This window comes from Stigmatopora nigra, chromosome 19 (assembly GCF_051989575.1).
Source record: "Stigmatopora nigra isolate UIUO_SnigA chromosome 19, RoL_Snig_1.1, whole genome shotgun sequence".
Lineage (NCBI taxonomy): Eukaryota > Metazoa > Chordata > Actinopteri > Syngnathiformes > Syngnathidae > Stigmatopora > Stigmatopora nigra.
Genome location: NC_135526.1, coordinates 4,624,197 through 4,640,247, shown reverse-complemented (window position 1 = coordinate 4,640,247; position 16,051 = coordinate 4,624,197). Strand labels below are relative to the sequence as shown.

The following is a 16,051-nucleotide window of genomic DNA, read 5'->3' as shown; positions in this document are numbered from 1 at the left end:
CAAATTGCCAAGTTTACAATCTTTCCAATATGGTTTCCATTCCTTATAGAGGAAACTTTAATTTTTCTGGTGAATTTTATGATAATATCTCATCACACGTAGAATCCCCAGCCCTTTGTGATGGTACATTTTTTCATGACTCGATTCTAAAGGATGATATTTGTCAATGTCATACATTAAAGCCAAGCTAAACAACAGTATTTATGTAAAATGTATTATCAAGTGAATAGATTATACTCTTTTTGGCACTATTGTTTTGTCCTGGCTTTTGACATTTGATAGAAAAACAAAAGATGAGGAAATATATAGTTTTTTTTGGGTTATGAGTATTCTACATTGGCTTTTTTTGTCTATTAATTTAATGGCGTGATCATGCCTTTTCTTCCATCAACTTTTGTTCATAGGGCATACATTTTAGGATGGTTTCAGTGGAGAGAGACTACACTGAAAGATTAAATATCTCGACTTAAAAAGCATCAATGTGGTAAAATATCACACAAATATAAGGACTTACTATGTGTAGTTGAAGATAGTCTCCGAGCCCGTGGGTGCTCTCCACCCGCACCAAAATGGCGTCTTTTTGCAGGCTACTGAAGCCCACGGCGAGCCTGTCGGCCCTGGTGCTGGGCCGCTCATTAGGAGCCCATGTGAATGTGATGAGAGCGCCCCCTTTCCCGAAGATGTATGTTGTTCCAGCTGTGTGAAAAAAAGAGACATGTAAGCAACCCTTTTTTATACCACCTTCCTTTTGGTTAACTTGTTCTTTCAGTCTGACAATTGAAGACAAATACTTGAGGTGAGATGCTTTCGAAAATGTAAAAAAAATGTCTACCATTACAAAAAAATAATTATCTTTTTTAATCAACACCTCACAAAACGATGAAAATTAGTATGTCTGACTCACGGTTCTTTTACAAGGTGAATCTGTGAATCCATCTATGCATACATTATGCAAAAAGTACCACTGAAGGGTGTTATTCTTCCGTTGAGGACATGTTGTAATGTGATAATATCACTGGAAATAAATTCAATTACTGTAGCAAAAGTATTAAAGATGCAAGGTTCATGCTTTAATGAGGTTTTTTTTTTAAATAACAGCAGCAAATAAAGGTAATAAAAGTAGCATTCAGGGATCCATTAAGAGGAGTTGATGTTCTTTATTTTATATATATATGTATATATACATATTTATACCGTATTTTCACGACTATAAGGCGCACTTAAGACTTAAATTTTCTCCAATATACATATATATGTAGATATATATTTGTATATATATTTACCTGAAAAGGGTTGTTTTGTCAACATTAAGATATGGATGGAAGAGACTCATCTAAATATACTTTAGTTTGATGGGGCAGAAATGTAAATATTCAAAATTACTAAAAAGAGCCACAAAGTTCAACCAGAGTTTAAGAACAACACTAGTAGTTCAAATCATTTTTCAGGAGGATGGAGCAATGGGGATGGAGCGGGCAGTGGGCGAGTGATGCACTTTAAGAGCCTGGATTTGAGGGGCTGTAGGCAAACACAATGTGACAGAGATGTCTTCGCCATTGCAGTGTGATGTGAAAATGCCACTCCATAGGCATGACAAATACCTCAAAAAGTACAACGGAAATGTGTGTTATTATTTAAAGCTCATAAAACAAGCATTTGGGGCCATCAGGTGGATATTCCTCAAAAGTGACACACTAAAGCAAACAGAGAAACACTTCAATAGAGCCTGAATTTATCGTATGAAACTTGAAAGTAGCCTTCAGCAGAGCGTAATGACCACTTGCCACAAAGGTTTCTTATTGATAGCAGCTAACTCCTGCCTGATACTCAAAGACCTCCAAAGGCTTGAATATCACTTGGAATTTAATTAAAGGGCAGATTCTTACACTGTCGGGGACTTTCCTTCTTTTCTTCTTTTCTCTTAACAGGCTAATCTTAATTAATATCACGGATTTGTAGTCAAATGTGAGTCCAGGACATTAGTTACATGATGGAGTTGCAGTAGGATAGCTCTATTGCTTTCTTTCTTGGACTCAATGTAATCTACATCTGGCCCCACTCTGCCCTCTTTTCTATTCACTGAAGTCACTCTTCGTTTTTTTTTTTTTTCTGTTCAGACTGCTGTGAATTATTCACATAACCTCCCATTCCTACCCAGCCATGTTCGTGATTACTCACTACAGCGCCAGCGAGAAACACTTGAGTTTCACTTCACTTCGATTTATGGCAGTAAAGTAATCATCTCAATTTGAAATCTTAATGTTGTTGATGTAAGTGATAACTGTGTATTTGGCTGCAAAAATAATGGAGTCTTAATTATTTCTATGCTCTCAATGTAAAACTCTTTATGGTCCACCTATTTTTTCTATGACTATTTCTTGATTGTTTACTTATCATTAAAATATATCTAAATCTCATTATACTTGCATAATGGCAGTAAAAGCATTCAATTCAATTCAATTAATAGTAACATTAGATATTAGTCTTTTTTCGCAGATACCTTGTTGACCCCCACCCACCCCCTCTAAAAATATTCCTAATAGAAGATCTCACACCTAGAATGAGCCACATATTTTTGTAGTCTGCTAATTTGCTCTCCATAGACATTTTACTGCCAGATTTGAGTGCCAAATATGTTTTATCCACTTGTAGAAATACATTAGTGTGGTCATTTTCATTTTTTCGACATGCCCATCGATTAATAGCACATTTAAGCATCATTTTATGAAAATAAGACATTCAAAGTTCACAACTCTTCCCTCCATGAATACATAAAAAGTACTGCAATTTTGTCACTGAGTTTGACAGTACAACGGCTTTCAGATATTGGAAGTTGACTGGAGATTTCGACTAATACATAAAAGGAATCGTTCAAAAAAGGCTTTTATAATTATTTTTTCACATCGTTACTTATAAAGTTGTCACAAACTATTTCAGCCAGTCTATGCTTACTCCATTTTGAAGACCTTTTAATTTAACACATCAGTGTTTATCTTGATTTGCAAAAGACACATCCACCCTTGTTTATTGTGGCACTAAATCCTGTAAGGCGACGACAGAATTCCACATAGAACGTTTAACCTCAAATATCAATCGTGTAGTTTAAAAGATACCTTAGCAAACCTATTGTTTATTGTCACAACAACTCCACAGTAAATGACTACCTTCCCTTTAATATATTGTAACAAATGGGAATGAATGCACAGAATAAGTGGTTTTGAGAGAGAGTGAATGGATACAACAACGGCAGAGGAGCACTTGCTCAGAATTTATACTGATGGACCATTGCACATATGAAATTTGAAGACAACATCTTAATCATTTTCATTCAGACCTATTTCAAAAGTGATAAATGAACCAGGAGAGACAGTAACTCATAGAATGCAAAGCGTAACATGACTCCCTCCAGCCTGATTGTTGCATCTCTTTTTACCTATCCTAAATTGCCATAGATGTGCATCAATTTAGCTAATAGTATACTAAACAAATAATAGACGGCACAGTGGGCGAGTTAATTGCACATTTGCCCTATAGTTCTGAGATTGAGTATTCAATCTCGGGTGGGTTCTGGCCTTCCTGTGTGGAGTTCTCCCTGTGTCAGTGTGGATTTTCTCCGGGTACTCCGGTTAGCTTCCACATCCCTCAATGTGCCCTGCGATTGGCTGTGAACCAATTTAGGGTGTGTCCTGCCTATAACCCAATGTTAGCTGGGATAGGACCCTTGTGAGGATAAGCGGACTGGATAATGAATAATTCATTCATTTTGAACATGGCTTATTGTGGTCAGGGTCGCAGGATGCTGGAGGCTATCCCAGCAGACTTGGAGCAAAAAGGCAGAGTAGTACACCCTAAACTGGTTGCCAGTCAGTCGGAGGGCACACACGCAGAGACAGACAAACAGTCACACTCACAATCAAACTGCTACTGAGTGGGAATTGATCCCATGCTGTGTCCACTAAAGTCAGGAGCTACAACGTCAGTGACTTAATAACCACTAAATTAAGCAATAAACAAGTCTTGATGAAACTAGTATTGCTATAAAAGGTACATTTCTTGCATTGTATGACACACCTCTCATTATTTTTTCTTATTTTTTTTATGGCTGTTCACTTCACAGGAGGGTGCTTCTCATCTCAGGGCACATAACATATTTGCTTTTAAAGCAGCTCTCTCTTATGCACTATCAAAATGTTTTATGTCTAACAATCATAGGGTACCTTCCAGGTGCTTATTTATGTAAAAAAATGTATATATATATAAAAATATATATATAAATGTCTTTTGCTGTGTCTGTATTCTCACCCTCTTATATTTATATATATATATATATATATTTATATATATATATATATATATATATATATATATATATATATATATATATATATATATATATATATATATATATATATATATATATATATATATATATATATATATATATATATATATATATATATATATATATATATATATATATATATATATATATATATATATATATATATATATATATATATATATATATATATATATATATATATATATATATATATATATATATATATATATATATATATATATATATAATAGGAAAAAAAACATGGAAACATGGTCTAAAGGCGCCCAACACAATCCCGAGTGCGAGTATATACATAGGCTTTTCTTGCCAACATATGTTATGCAGGTCACAAGATTCATCAAGTGATAGATCCATTCCTATTTTACAGGAGCCGTCACGCTCTAAATAATTCCGCAAACCGGGCTCAGCTGCAACGTCTTGGTGGTTATGTGCGCGCCCACTGTAACATTATGGATGTTTTTCTATGCCACGTTGGATTGACTACCCACTCAAAAACGTTCCGTCCTTTCTCCTTTGTGCTCTCGGCCTACTGAGTGTACAACACAAAAGGCAATAAGCGATATGCTGCACATGCTGGTGGTAATTTGCATCACGCTTCACTCTTTGACGCAAAGAAGAAAAAGGAAAAAAAAAATACCTGAGCTTGCTGACAAAAAACCGGATGATTCCTGCAGCTCAAATTAATGAGTGCTGGCTTGTACAAATGATTTATGTATAGGAACCACGTGAATAATGAATCCCACTAAATAAACATGGCATAAAAACAAACCAACACAGCATTTTAATAATTCCTAGAAACTTCAATACGTCGGGAAATTTAACAGCTACTTTCGTACATTGGTATGTATCAAATTCCATTTAATCGGTTAAAATATCTCATTTATTTCCTACAATTAGTATCTCATCTTTGTCAATGATTTATATTGACAGTCACAAGAATGATGTTATATTTCACAATGTATTAACATATTGTCATGTTGGCTTTCCCATAACAGGTTTAAATGTCTTTTAATTCGATTTATATACATTTGAGATCCAATAGATTTTGAATATGCTACATTAACGCTTAAAAAAATAACTTGGTTTTGACAGACACTGACAATGAGCTCTAAATTTAACACCATATTCGATTAAAGTTTAATTATAGTGGTTGCAGCAGAATTGCGCTGAAACACACTTCAGTTATAATATAGTGTTCATATTTGATGCAAGTGAATATTTTCAGATCTGACTACATGATGTTCTAAAGAGATATTTTAGAAGTCGATAAACTTCCCCTAATTAACCCACCAAACCCCCCCAGCAGGGCAAGGATGACAAAATAATTTAGGATAAACTGTTGAATCATTATGCAGAAAAAAACAGCGCCGCATAATTTAATAGGAGAGAAAAATAAACAAACAAGCTGATTGATTAAGAATATAAATTCTCATTAAACTCTAAAACTGTCAGCATTTCTTGCGGCGGCTGAGAATTACCCAGCGATATTAAGTCTGATTTTGTCATCTGACTTATGACATTTGAAGCCCACTTGTTTCATGCTCTATTAAATTTGGCTAAGTCAAATGATGAAAATGAATAGTTCAGCCCAAAGCCTGACTAAGAGCACATATGCTATTCACTTTAAATGATGGCGTTAAAATGAGAAAATGGCGACAGGGTTCATGGACGATTTCATAAATTGAGGCTTTTTAAATCTCAAAGTGAATGAGTAAACAACCTCAAAGAAAAGCCTCTGTAACCAGAACAACATATTCCTACATTAAAAGTGTGAACAAGTGAGAGTATTGTCATAAAACTGTTAAAATTGTGAGATTCTATCTCAAGATTGAAAGAAAAAATCCCTTTGGATCTAATATTCTCTTTGAAAGTGAGAGATTTACCGTATCTATTTGTATTGTTTTGTATTTCTGTATTTTATCAGCATCTTAATGCTTTCTTTTGGTCTTAGACTTTAAATGTGGTTGCGGCAAGAGACAATTTCCTGTAAAGACAATCAATAAAATGAATTATCTTTAACGATCATACAAAAATGCGAAATGAGCTTTCACTTGAATGGTTTGTCTAAATCTAAGATACTTGGAGCGTTTTAATACAGTCTGCAGCTAATCAAGAATGACAAGGAGTTTATTGAATAAAGGAACTTGAACCATTAAATATTAACAACTACCCTTTTCTTTATAAGACCAATTCCAATCAAGTTAAACATAAATGAAAAGATTGCCCAAAAAACGAAGTCTATCATTTTAAACATTAAATTTCATATCTACAGTGTATTTAATTAAACATAGATTGCTTTGCAAATCATAGTATTCTGCTTTTAATGTTATATTTAACACAACTTCATTGGAATTTGTGTTGGATATTTTCAGACTTGAGCATGGTTAAAAGCTTTATCATCAAACATAATATTCCAAATAATGCACTGTACCAGAAAAAAAAGAAAAAGAATCCTTAAACGGAGAAAATAGCTTAAAAATGCATGCAGTAAAAATAATAGTTAAAGAAAAAAAAGGGTTAAAATGGTTGAAAATGTTGTCTGTTTGGATAACTGCGAAGAGACTATGGGAAACATCTCCAAACCTTTGCTACTTTGTGTACATTCCTGAGTACATCAGACAGGTTTGAATGAACAAAAGGCTACAGACGTGGATACTCCTTTTGTCTTTCAACAAAAGGACAATCCCGTTAACCTCCTGTCGTAATGGATCAACCTCTGAGTAGACCTCCGTTATGCAAATGTGAGACCTCTCGAGACAAGGCAATGCACCTACTGTATATTTAAAACCCTTGAAGCCAGATGATGGTAGTGTCACTAGTCTGCCATGACATTCAATAACAGCCTTTTACACCACAATTTAAAGTCCCACACACATTTCAGTAGGTACTTCACTGAATTTGATGACATTAGACCACAACTCAAAGTCCTTTTCTTTGTAAAATAAACACACTCTTAATCACATTTTGCTTTTGACCAGGAAGTCAGAATGAGTAAGTGTTAGGCTTCATTACTGTTGCGGCCAATGTTTCAACCTGAATACTAGGGATACAATCCTTTATGTATTTTTCCAAGTGGTAAACTAGATATATTGTCCACAATCGAAGAAAGTGGACAATCCGGTTAGTAGCCTATTCTGTTGTTTGGATTAAAATATTTTGCTGGAGAGGTCTTTGATCAGGTGACAAATTATGTGTTGGCAATGAAGAATTATTCCCAATGAACTGTAGCAACATAGCTGATGGCAACATCGCCTAAAGTGCAAAACAACCTTCGACTGTGTCATTGGTTTCTACAATGCAGAGGCAAACCCTTAGGTCAATTACTTCAATTGTACAATTTCAATAATCATGGAGCTTTGTGAGGCTTGACTAGTTATTTGTAGATTGTGTTTGAGAAGATTTAATCATCAAATACTATGTACAAGCTCGTGAAAGTGGGAATTTAAGGCTTTTTTGATGATACAAGAGTCAGATTGTCAGGCATCAAAAAGCAGCTCGAAAACTATCCTTTCAACCTTTCTCTGCTTTCCATCTTTGACTACAAAGTTAGCAAGTTACAAAGGTAAATTGTTACCTTTGCCTGCTGTTTTTTTGCTGCCACTGAAAGACGTATGAACCATTTAAACTGGGAGGAGTTGGCAGTCAATTATAGCTGCCATTCTTCTAATTTAAGGGCTTGACATCAAATTCCTGCAGCAAAGCATGAATAAGATCCATGTGTTCATGACCATTCCAGATAGTATTCATGGACAAGTTTAAATGGTTTGCAGCGATGATAAAAGCGAAAGCAGAAAATAAAGAGGCGTCCTTTAGAAGAGCAAACATCATGATGTTCACAATTAAAACCGATAGCAAACGCCACAAGATGGTGTGATGACCTTGTTGAGTCTTTTCTATCCAATTTACAGACGCGCTTTCCTCAATGGATTTTTAGCATTCATATTCCTTTGGAGAAACTCATTTCACCCTCAAGGGTCGTTGCGCCGCTAGAGCAATTCACATTCGTGAAAAGGTTGTTTATTTATAATATCGGTTTTCTTCAAGGCAGCAGTGACATTGATTATGCCTGATTTCTTATCCATTAAGCCAAATGTGCTATTTTATTCCTGTGTTTTTTTTATTTTAGTCTTCTGTTCTTTTTTATATTTTACACTGATATTCATTTGCAAGTCAGTATAAGGTAATTTAAATTTGAGCTAGAATAAATAAGGCCTCAATATTTTAAAGGCTGTTTTCATTCCTCTTGTATATTACAATATCTCCTTTTTTATTGTTTCTTCCCCTACTTTAATTTATTTTCTCTGATAAAAACAAAGTAAAGTCATCTCAATCGGAAGTACTATAGTGAAGTGCAGTTTTTCCATTTTTTTAAAATGTATGATCTTTTGAAACCAAATTAAATTCAGTAAAAATACTTGGCGTTGTCCGAATACCAATTTTACATAAAAATTGTCGGTAAATGCCTTAACTCTACTATACTATTGCATTGGAGTTTTTCTCATGTTGGCGATATTTTGATGGTTATTCTTTGAGGTGTTACTTGCTAGCAAGGGAATAAAGAATGTGTTAGAATTCAAGAAGAGAAGTGTTTGTGTTAGAGAGAGGATTTTGGAATGTTTGAGGGAAAAAAAAAACGTCCTTGAATGTTTAGAGAGAAGTCTTCTATAATGCTAATTTTGGAATATTAGCGGGATTGTTGTGCAGAAGGACGTCCTCAAATGTGTGAGAAAAGCATATCAGCCTATCCAACAGACTTTTAAATGTGAGAAGAAGCATTTTCAAATGTTTGAGATGATGTGTTAAAATAATCAAGAAAACATTTCTGAACATAAAATGGTAAAGAACGGAATTTGACAACAATACATGGAAGATATTTGTTGCTTTAACTTCAAGGACAAACTTTTATACTGCAGGGGGCATCAATTTCAACACCAATAAACAGTGTCTAAGATGTATTAATCTTGAATGTTATGGGGAAAGTGTTTTAGAATACTAGAGAAAGACTTTGGCGTATATAAAGTGAAAACATAAAATATCTTAAAATGCCAGAAGCAATTTGGCAGAATGTTCATGAAGATCGTAGCTGAAAGTAAAATGCTGGAAGGGAAAAATGTTCTGGAATGGATACAGAACACATTTCTTAATAGATAGGCTTTTGCCTGTTGCTTATTGTGCCATAATTGTATTGGGAAATGTTTGATTTTTTTTTTTTGTCCACACGAATTTTGCTGATACACAAAACTCTTCGAGTTCACTTGATTCGAGAAATTCTCCATTTAGCCTCTTCCTCAAATGACTTTTTTTTATTGTCAGTGCACTCAGGTAGCACACATTTTGGACAAATGAAAAGTATATTTCCATTACCAGCAAGATATGGACTTTTAACCTTTATAGAAAACATTAAGTGAAGGCTGGCAGCAGATTGTACTAGCCTATGCCCAGTGGAATTGTTATTAATTCCATGTGAGTTTTTTGGCCCAAGCAAAAATGGAGGAGAAAAAAAAAGTAGAAAAGGCACTTAAATTGAATTTTGAGGTAGCTGCCTTATTGCATGATCTTTTAGTGCGGCAAAGCGTCTATCAAACTGTCAGACAGTGGCGATGTTAACGCTGCTCTCCCCATACAGAGAATAAAACACTTTCTAATAATGGCCATGGTGACTGACAGTAATGTACTCTTTACTTAAAAAAGGCCGCCCTTGAAATTTTAGCCATTTAAAAGCTCATTCACATGTATTCTATACAGCCCCTCATGATAAAAACGAGCACTGTTTTGAGTGACAACTGAAAATGTTCATACATTGTCATCTTGTTAAGTGTAACATCCTCCACACACACCCTCAAAGTTATGAGCACTACAATTTTGAAACAAATCCAAATGTTGCTTTTATAGAGGCTAAGCTATTTCAACAGTCATGATTTCCCTGCAATAATACACACTTGTGAAAAATGCCAAACAGCCCACAAAACATTGTGATGAGCGAGGAGGAATTTATGTTGCACTAAAGCTTTTTTTTTTCTCTGTGGGGCACGTACAGTACTTCAAATGAAGCAGGCAGCAGCAATTCTACAATAAAGCTAATTGAAAATTTATCAGTGAGTTCTTTGAAGTGTTTTTAAACAGGTTTGTTTGATCACAAGCGTCACATCGCCTGTAAAATCTATACAAAACCATTGGACTACAATAATAGGACTGATGTCATTCATCACATTGTGATCCCCCCTTTTTTTTAAGGGTTGACAAAACTACCGCAAGAAAAAAAATACATTTTCACCAGGGTGCTATTTTACAGGATATAAAAGTGAGCATTAGGAAAGGCGTCTTCCAAAGTGCAATAAAAAAGGAGCTCCGGTTTCAGTGCTTTGAGAAGCGTTACACGATTGATGTTAATGGCAGAGGATAGGTCATTTCTTAACATCATTCGACGTACAAAGAGCATACTTTGCCTTAATTGGATTCCCCCCAAACACACAAATCACGTCTGATGTGACAATACAACATGTCTCCATTGATTCTGTTTGTCGGCATCCTTTTGAAAAGAGGAAACACGACTGACGTTGACGTGCTTCCAGAGCTTTTAATGATGCACAAGCTGCAGCACGTAGACGACACCCAACCATTACTGTCTACGTTTTTTTTGTTTTTTTTCCCCCCAAATTGGTGTGATTTCTTTCAATTTGTCTTACCGTGGCCCCCTCTGGTAAGAAAGGGCATCCTGTTGATGGCAATAGGAACGGTACCATGCTTGTTGTGGAAATGGTGGACATGGTGCGTGGTGCTGAGGCTAGAAGAGACACGTGCCGTTCCAGTTTGGATAGGCAGTACTATAATCAAGGCGAGCCAGAGGGCCACTCTGGAACAGTAACTTAGACCCATGCTTAGGCTCCACTCGGCCCAGGTCCTCCCAAAGGGTGCTGCGGAGAGTCCACCCATCATTTCCACATGGGCCGAAGACTGACCGCTGGAACGTGTTTGGGCCTTTTCGGAGTTCCGCTAGAGGACCACGGCTCTTCTCAGAGAATTGAGGACATTGCGTTTATAATCCTTTTGCTGACTTGGGGGACTTGGCAGCGAATAATCAAAAGAAAAATCCCTTCGACGTGCGATAAAAATAACCCAAAGTGAATGAAATAACGCAAATCCGACTGCTCGCCTGCCCGCTGACAAACTTATCTTAACATTTTCCCAGAGCGAGGTGTTTTTTCGGCGTTGCGTTAAAAAGCATCCAGGGGGATCATTTGGTGGGATATCCAAGGCGTTGTGAAGGTGCACATCCAAATGGAAATAAAAAGAGAGGTGGATCCAACTAAAGAGGCACGCCGTCTAAGCAACATTTAGGCGTGAAAGAAGGCAGTAGCACCAAGCTTGCCGAGATACGACGTGCGATTAAAGTCTCCATCGCCCACAGGTAGAGCTGGAGGGCAGCTGAGCATGCCCACTAAGACGAGAGCCACTCCGAGCGTCCGTGGAAAAACGGATCATTTCACTAAGCCGAATGGACGAGCGGATAAAAAATAATAGCGACGGCAAAAGATGCGGGCGATTGGGGATGATGCGGGAACCAGCACTTTTGTTCTCCTTTTGCCGGCGATCGGGGAAAGAGAACGGCAAAGGAGAAAAGGGAGGGAGGAGGCTGGGATGGAGGAGGAGGAGGAGGAGGGGACGGGGCGCTAGATGAGGTGGTGATGGAGCAAGAGAGCGAGCGACATCTGCAGCGGCACAGTAAAGGGAGGAAAATCCGGAAAAATAAATAAATGAGCTCTGTCCCTCGGCGCCTTCCGCTGGAGGATGCGGCGGTGAAATTCCGAAAGATGTGGCGGGATATCGCCGTCCTCCTCTGGTGCTCCACCTGCTCAGTCTCATGCAGCAAGATCACTGCTGCATTCCTCTCGTGCTACTGTTTCTCTTCCCTCTCCAGTTACCTCAGCTACGGCAGATCTGCAGCACTGCCTCCTTTTTAACCTTGCATATCTAGCGAGAAGCGTCTCCTCCAAACACAGAGCGCGCTAACAAAAAAAAAAAACGTTAATATTAAAAGCAAAGAAGAAAAAAAAAGAAGCTATATATTGATCTATTATCGGGAATCTACGTCAAACTCCGGGACAGCCCCGAAGCTTGGCAAAAACAACACTTTGGAGTTCTAATAATAACAACGCCACACAAGAGCATCTACTTGAGGCATACTGCTGTCAGCATGTGTGTTATTTTGTGTGTATGTGTTTGTCTGAAAAGCGAGTCTGCGAGCATAGGAGGGAGGGGCCCTCCGGGGGTGGGGGCCAAGGATGAGTGCGAGTGAAGCAGGAAGGGGGGTGGTTTGGGTGGAGGGGTGCTAGTGGGGGTAGTGGGGTGGATAGTGAAGCAAGGAAATGGGTTGTGTGAATAAATACACAGCTCGCAGGTCCTGGCAGTAACACGCAGGAATCATACTGCAGAGGAGGAGCTTGATTTAGGTGAGCTGTCAGTGCTGTTACAGAAGCGAACACAAGGCCAGTGATATGGACACAATGTTAACACCGAGAGCTATAATAGGCTGGCGTGATGGATGCAGATATACTTGACAATTTGATACCATGTAGCTTAGAATACAACTCTTGTGCAGTAAACATCTGCAGTAAAAAAAAAAAAGATACATGATTGGAGCCTAGGGGATGCGCAGCTTTGTCAATGCGACGAAAATTTCATATATAGCTTGGGGAGTTGAACAATGAGTGAAAAAGTGGTAGTGCCTTTCAATGACTTCATTCATTAGTCAGGATTGTGCTATTATTTTGTATTATTTTCTTTACTAAGAAAATACGATGATGCTTATTGTTATTTTTAAAATATCAGTCAGGATATTGAACAGACAACAATGTGATTCATTTGAAAATGTCACAACTGCAATAGGGTTGAGCTGTCACGTAGGCCAAGCTACATTTATCAAAAGTATTGCCAGCGTTCCAATTTCTGGTCATACCATTTATTTATACTGCCATTTGGAATTTGACGGGTACAATCCATAGTAGCCCCAAGTAAAAACCAAACCAAGCAAAACCAACACGGCATAATCATGTTCAAACGGGCTTGATTTCATGTGAGTTGATTTTCTCTTAAATGAACAAGAAATGATGATAATTCATAGCAAATTAAAATAAGACTTAGTAAAGTAAATTGAACAAGAAGCCAGGAAAGAGTTATTTCACAAATTCTGACTGTAAAAGAGCCTGGGCCTCAAATAAGAGAACAATGAAGACTTCTTCTCCGAAAGACAGTTTCGAGCCATGGCCAAGCTGGCGTTTATGTACTTCTTATGCAAATGAATGCCTGAAAGCGGACAAGATGGAAAAGTACTAGCTAGCGATGAGAGGTAAACAATAAAGTCCTACATCACTGTTAATGTCAGTTAAGGAAAATACAATTTGTTTCCAAACCTATGTGTATAAGCTTGCAAAATTCTAGCAATGAACCAATGTGTATGGAAAGATCTAGATGAATAAAAATATATTTCTAAATCGTACAAATTGCAACAATAGAAAACAAATAGTTCTTCTTTGCAATGAAAGAACATGAGAGCTCTGCCTTGAACCACTTTGGGACAAAGTACATCTGCTTCTAGTCCAAGATCGATGACCTCTGTCTCACAACCAAAATAATTCTACAGTCACACTCCAAAATCTTGTAGTGGAGCTGGCTATGTTAGAAGTTGGAGGGCAACCACATATTTCACAGAGACACTCCATTGGGCTATTTGTCCCAAATCATTCATTCCTATAGAGCAGCATTGAGAAAAATATATGATCCACCTTGAGGGAGAGAAATGTACTCCCACTGCTGCCTCATTAGTGACAGTGTAAATATTTCAAGGTATTGTGCTCCCCAAGCCTTTACTGTTTGTGCTCAACTAATCAATTAGCGCCAATGTTTTCCCGTCATGTTCACCTCCTATCTATACACAAGTTACAGCTCAGCGGCTCTCTTCCTGTTCAACCATGCAGGACATATCCTTAGCACTGAGCATTTCGACTTCAGAAAAAGCCAGACAGTTTTTTAGGAGCCGGCTTTACTTCTTTCAATGTTAGAGGCGGGAATGCGGCGACAGGTTGAATTGGAAAACGCCGACACTTGGAGATGAACCCATTATTGACAATAGAGCCGTAATGGGGAGGAAAAAGAAGGAGGATTGAAGCTGCCGGAGTCCAGCCTTGCAAAGGGAGCGGCAAAGGAGGGACTGCAGCTGTATCAGCTAAATCACGGTCGATATAGATATCAGCTTGGGATTGCCTAGTCGTTTGAAAGGACACGCATGGAAACAGGAGGACAGAGGCGAGCCATGCGGCAACACCTCACACGTTGACAAGAAGTCGACGCAGGCTATTACTCATGCCGAGGAGGAGGTGGGGCACTGTGGGCCAGAGACGCTGATTGAACAAAAAAGAACAGAGGAAGCTTCGTGCTTCACATTCTAGAATGACAAGAGCCTGCACCAAATTTATCAGCTCATATAACAAACGTGAATAATGTGGATTAATGATCAATCGAGAATACATTCATTTGCAGAGGCGGATTTTATGTTATTGAATCCAAAGTCAACACACATTTTGATTGACAGTCATTCATTTTTTGAACCGCTTTTGCCTCATTAGGGTCGTGGAAGGGGGTGCCGAACCTGGGGGCGTGGGGCATTGGCTTCTAAGTTGTTCCACTTAACTTCAGGCAGTGGAAAGGGTACAAGCGCAGGGCACATTTAGACAAACAATCATTTCCACACACACTCACATTATGGGCAATTTGGAGTGTTCAATCAGCAGCGTATAATACAAAATACTCAAATTACTATGTATTATTCTGCCTATACAGTATGAATGAAAAAGAAGGTGCCTGTGGGCTGGCCTGTGAGCTCAGAAGATCGAGTCCTGGCGAATCTGACGGTATGGCCTTAGATTGGAGTATTGAAGCCTCTACTAGGGCTGTTGAAGGTCAGATAGGGAGCTGTATTGCAAGATGAATGCGGCGACTAGGTTACTGGATCAACAACAAGCTCGACGTGGTGCTTAATCTCCTTCGTTGGATGAGAGAGTGGCCAGAAAAGGCAACTGATTTGCTACATCGCAGGAGTGAATGACCCAGCCCACCTCTCAACGCCTCTATGATCCAATACTGTACCCCCCACCATAGGTATGGGTGTGTCGCGCACCATTTTGCTGTAACTCTCTTAATCTCTCAGGACAGATACTCTCATCCAACCCAGTCTATTCCCAAGTAGACAGCCTGGCTGTATTGTAAATGTATATATGTAGTATGTCATAACTCTCTGGACTGTACCTTGAATACAACTGGTTTCACAAAATATAATATACAAAGTATGTATAAGTATTTATGTATAATGAGAATAAAACTTTCAAATGAGATAAAAGCATATAAATACATTCAAAACATTGTGATATTTTCATTCAGATCTGGCATTGTCAGGTGACATTAAATTACCATGAGTATGCGAGACAGCATTTCCAAACTGCGATACAGTCCCTTTGTATTTTCCACAGAATTTACTATTAGTGACATCCAGATTTAGAATTGCTAAATATTCTTCTTGTCATGGTAAATGTTTGAAAAAAAATACACAGAGCTTCATCTGAACTCCTATGTGATATGACTGAATCGATAAAATGGGTTATTCTGAGCAGCCTTGTGAGTGGAGTGAGTGGTTGT

At 37.8% G+C, this 16,051-nt stretch overlaps 1 protein-coding gene across 16 annotated transcripts in view; it reads right to left on the bottom strand.

Moving 5' to 3' along the window:
• The window catches only part of LOC144213122 (neurexin-2-like), a 107,399-nt gene that overhangs the window by 18,023 nt on the left and 73,325 nt on the right, over positions 1-16,051 (bottom strand). For 13 of the 16 annotated variants that reach the window (XM_077741397.1, XM_077741400.1, XM_077741406.1 and 10 more), the window contains one exon: positions 515-696. In XM_077741397.1, the coding sequence (XP_077597523.1) occupies positions 515-696 (182 nt within the window). Of the gene's footprint in view, positions 1-514; positions 697-11,049; positions 12,568-16,051 lie in introns of those variants that run through there. The other 3 variants (XM_077741402.1, XM_077741404.1, XM_077741403.1) reach the window with 2 other exon arrangements.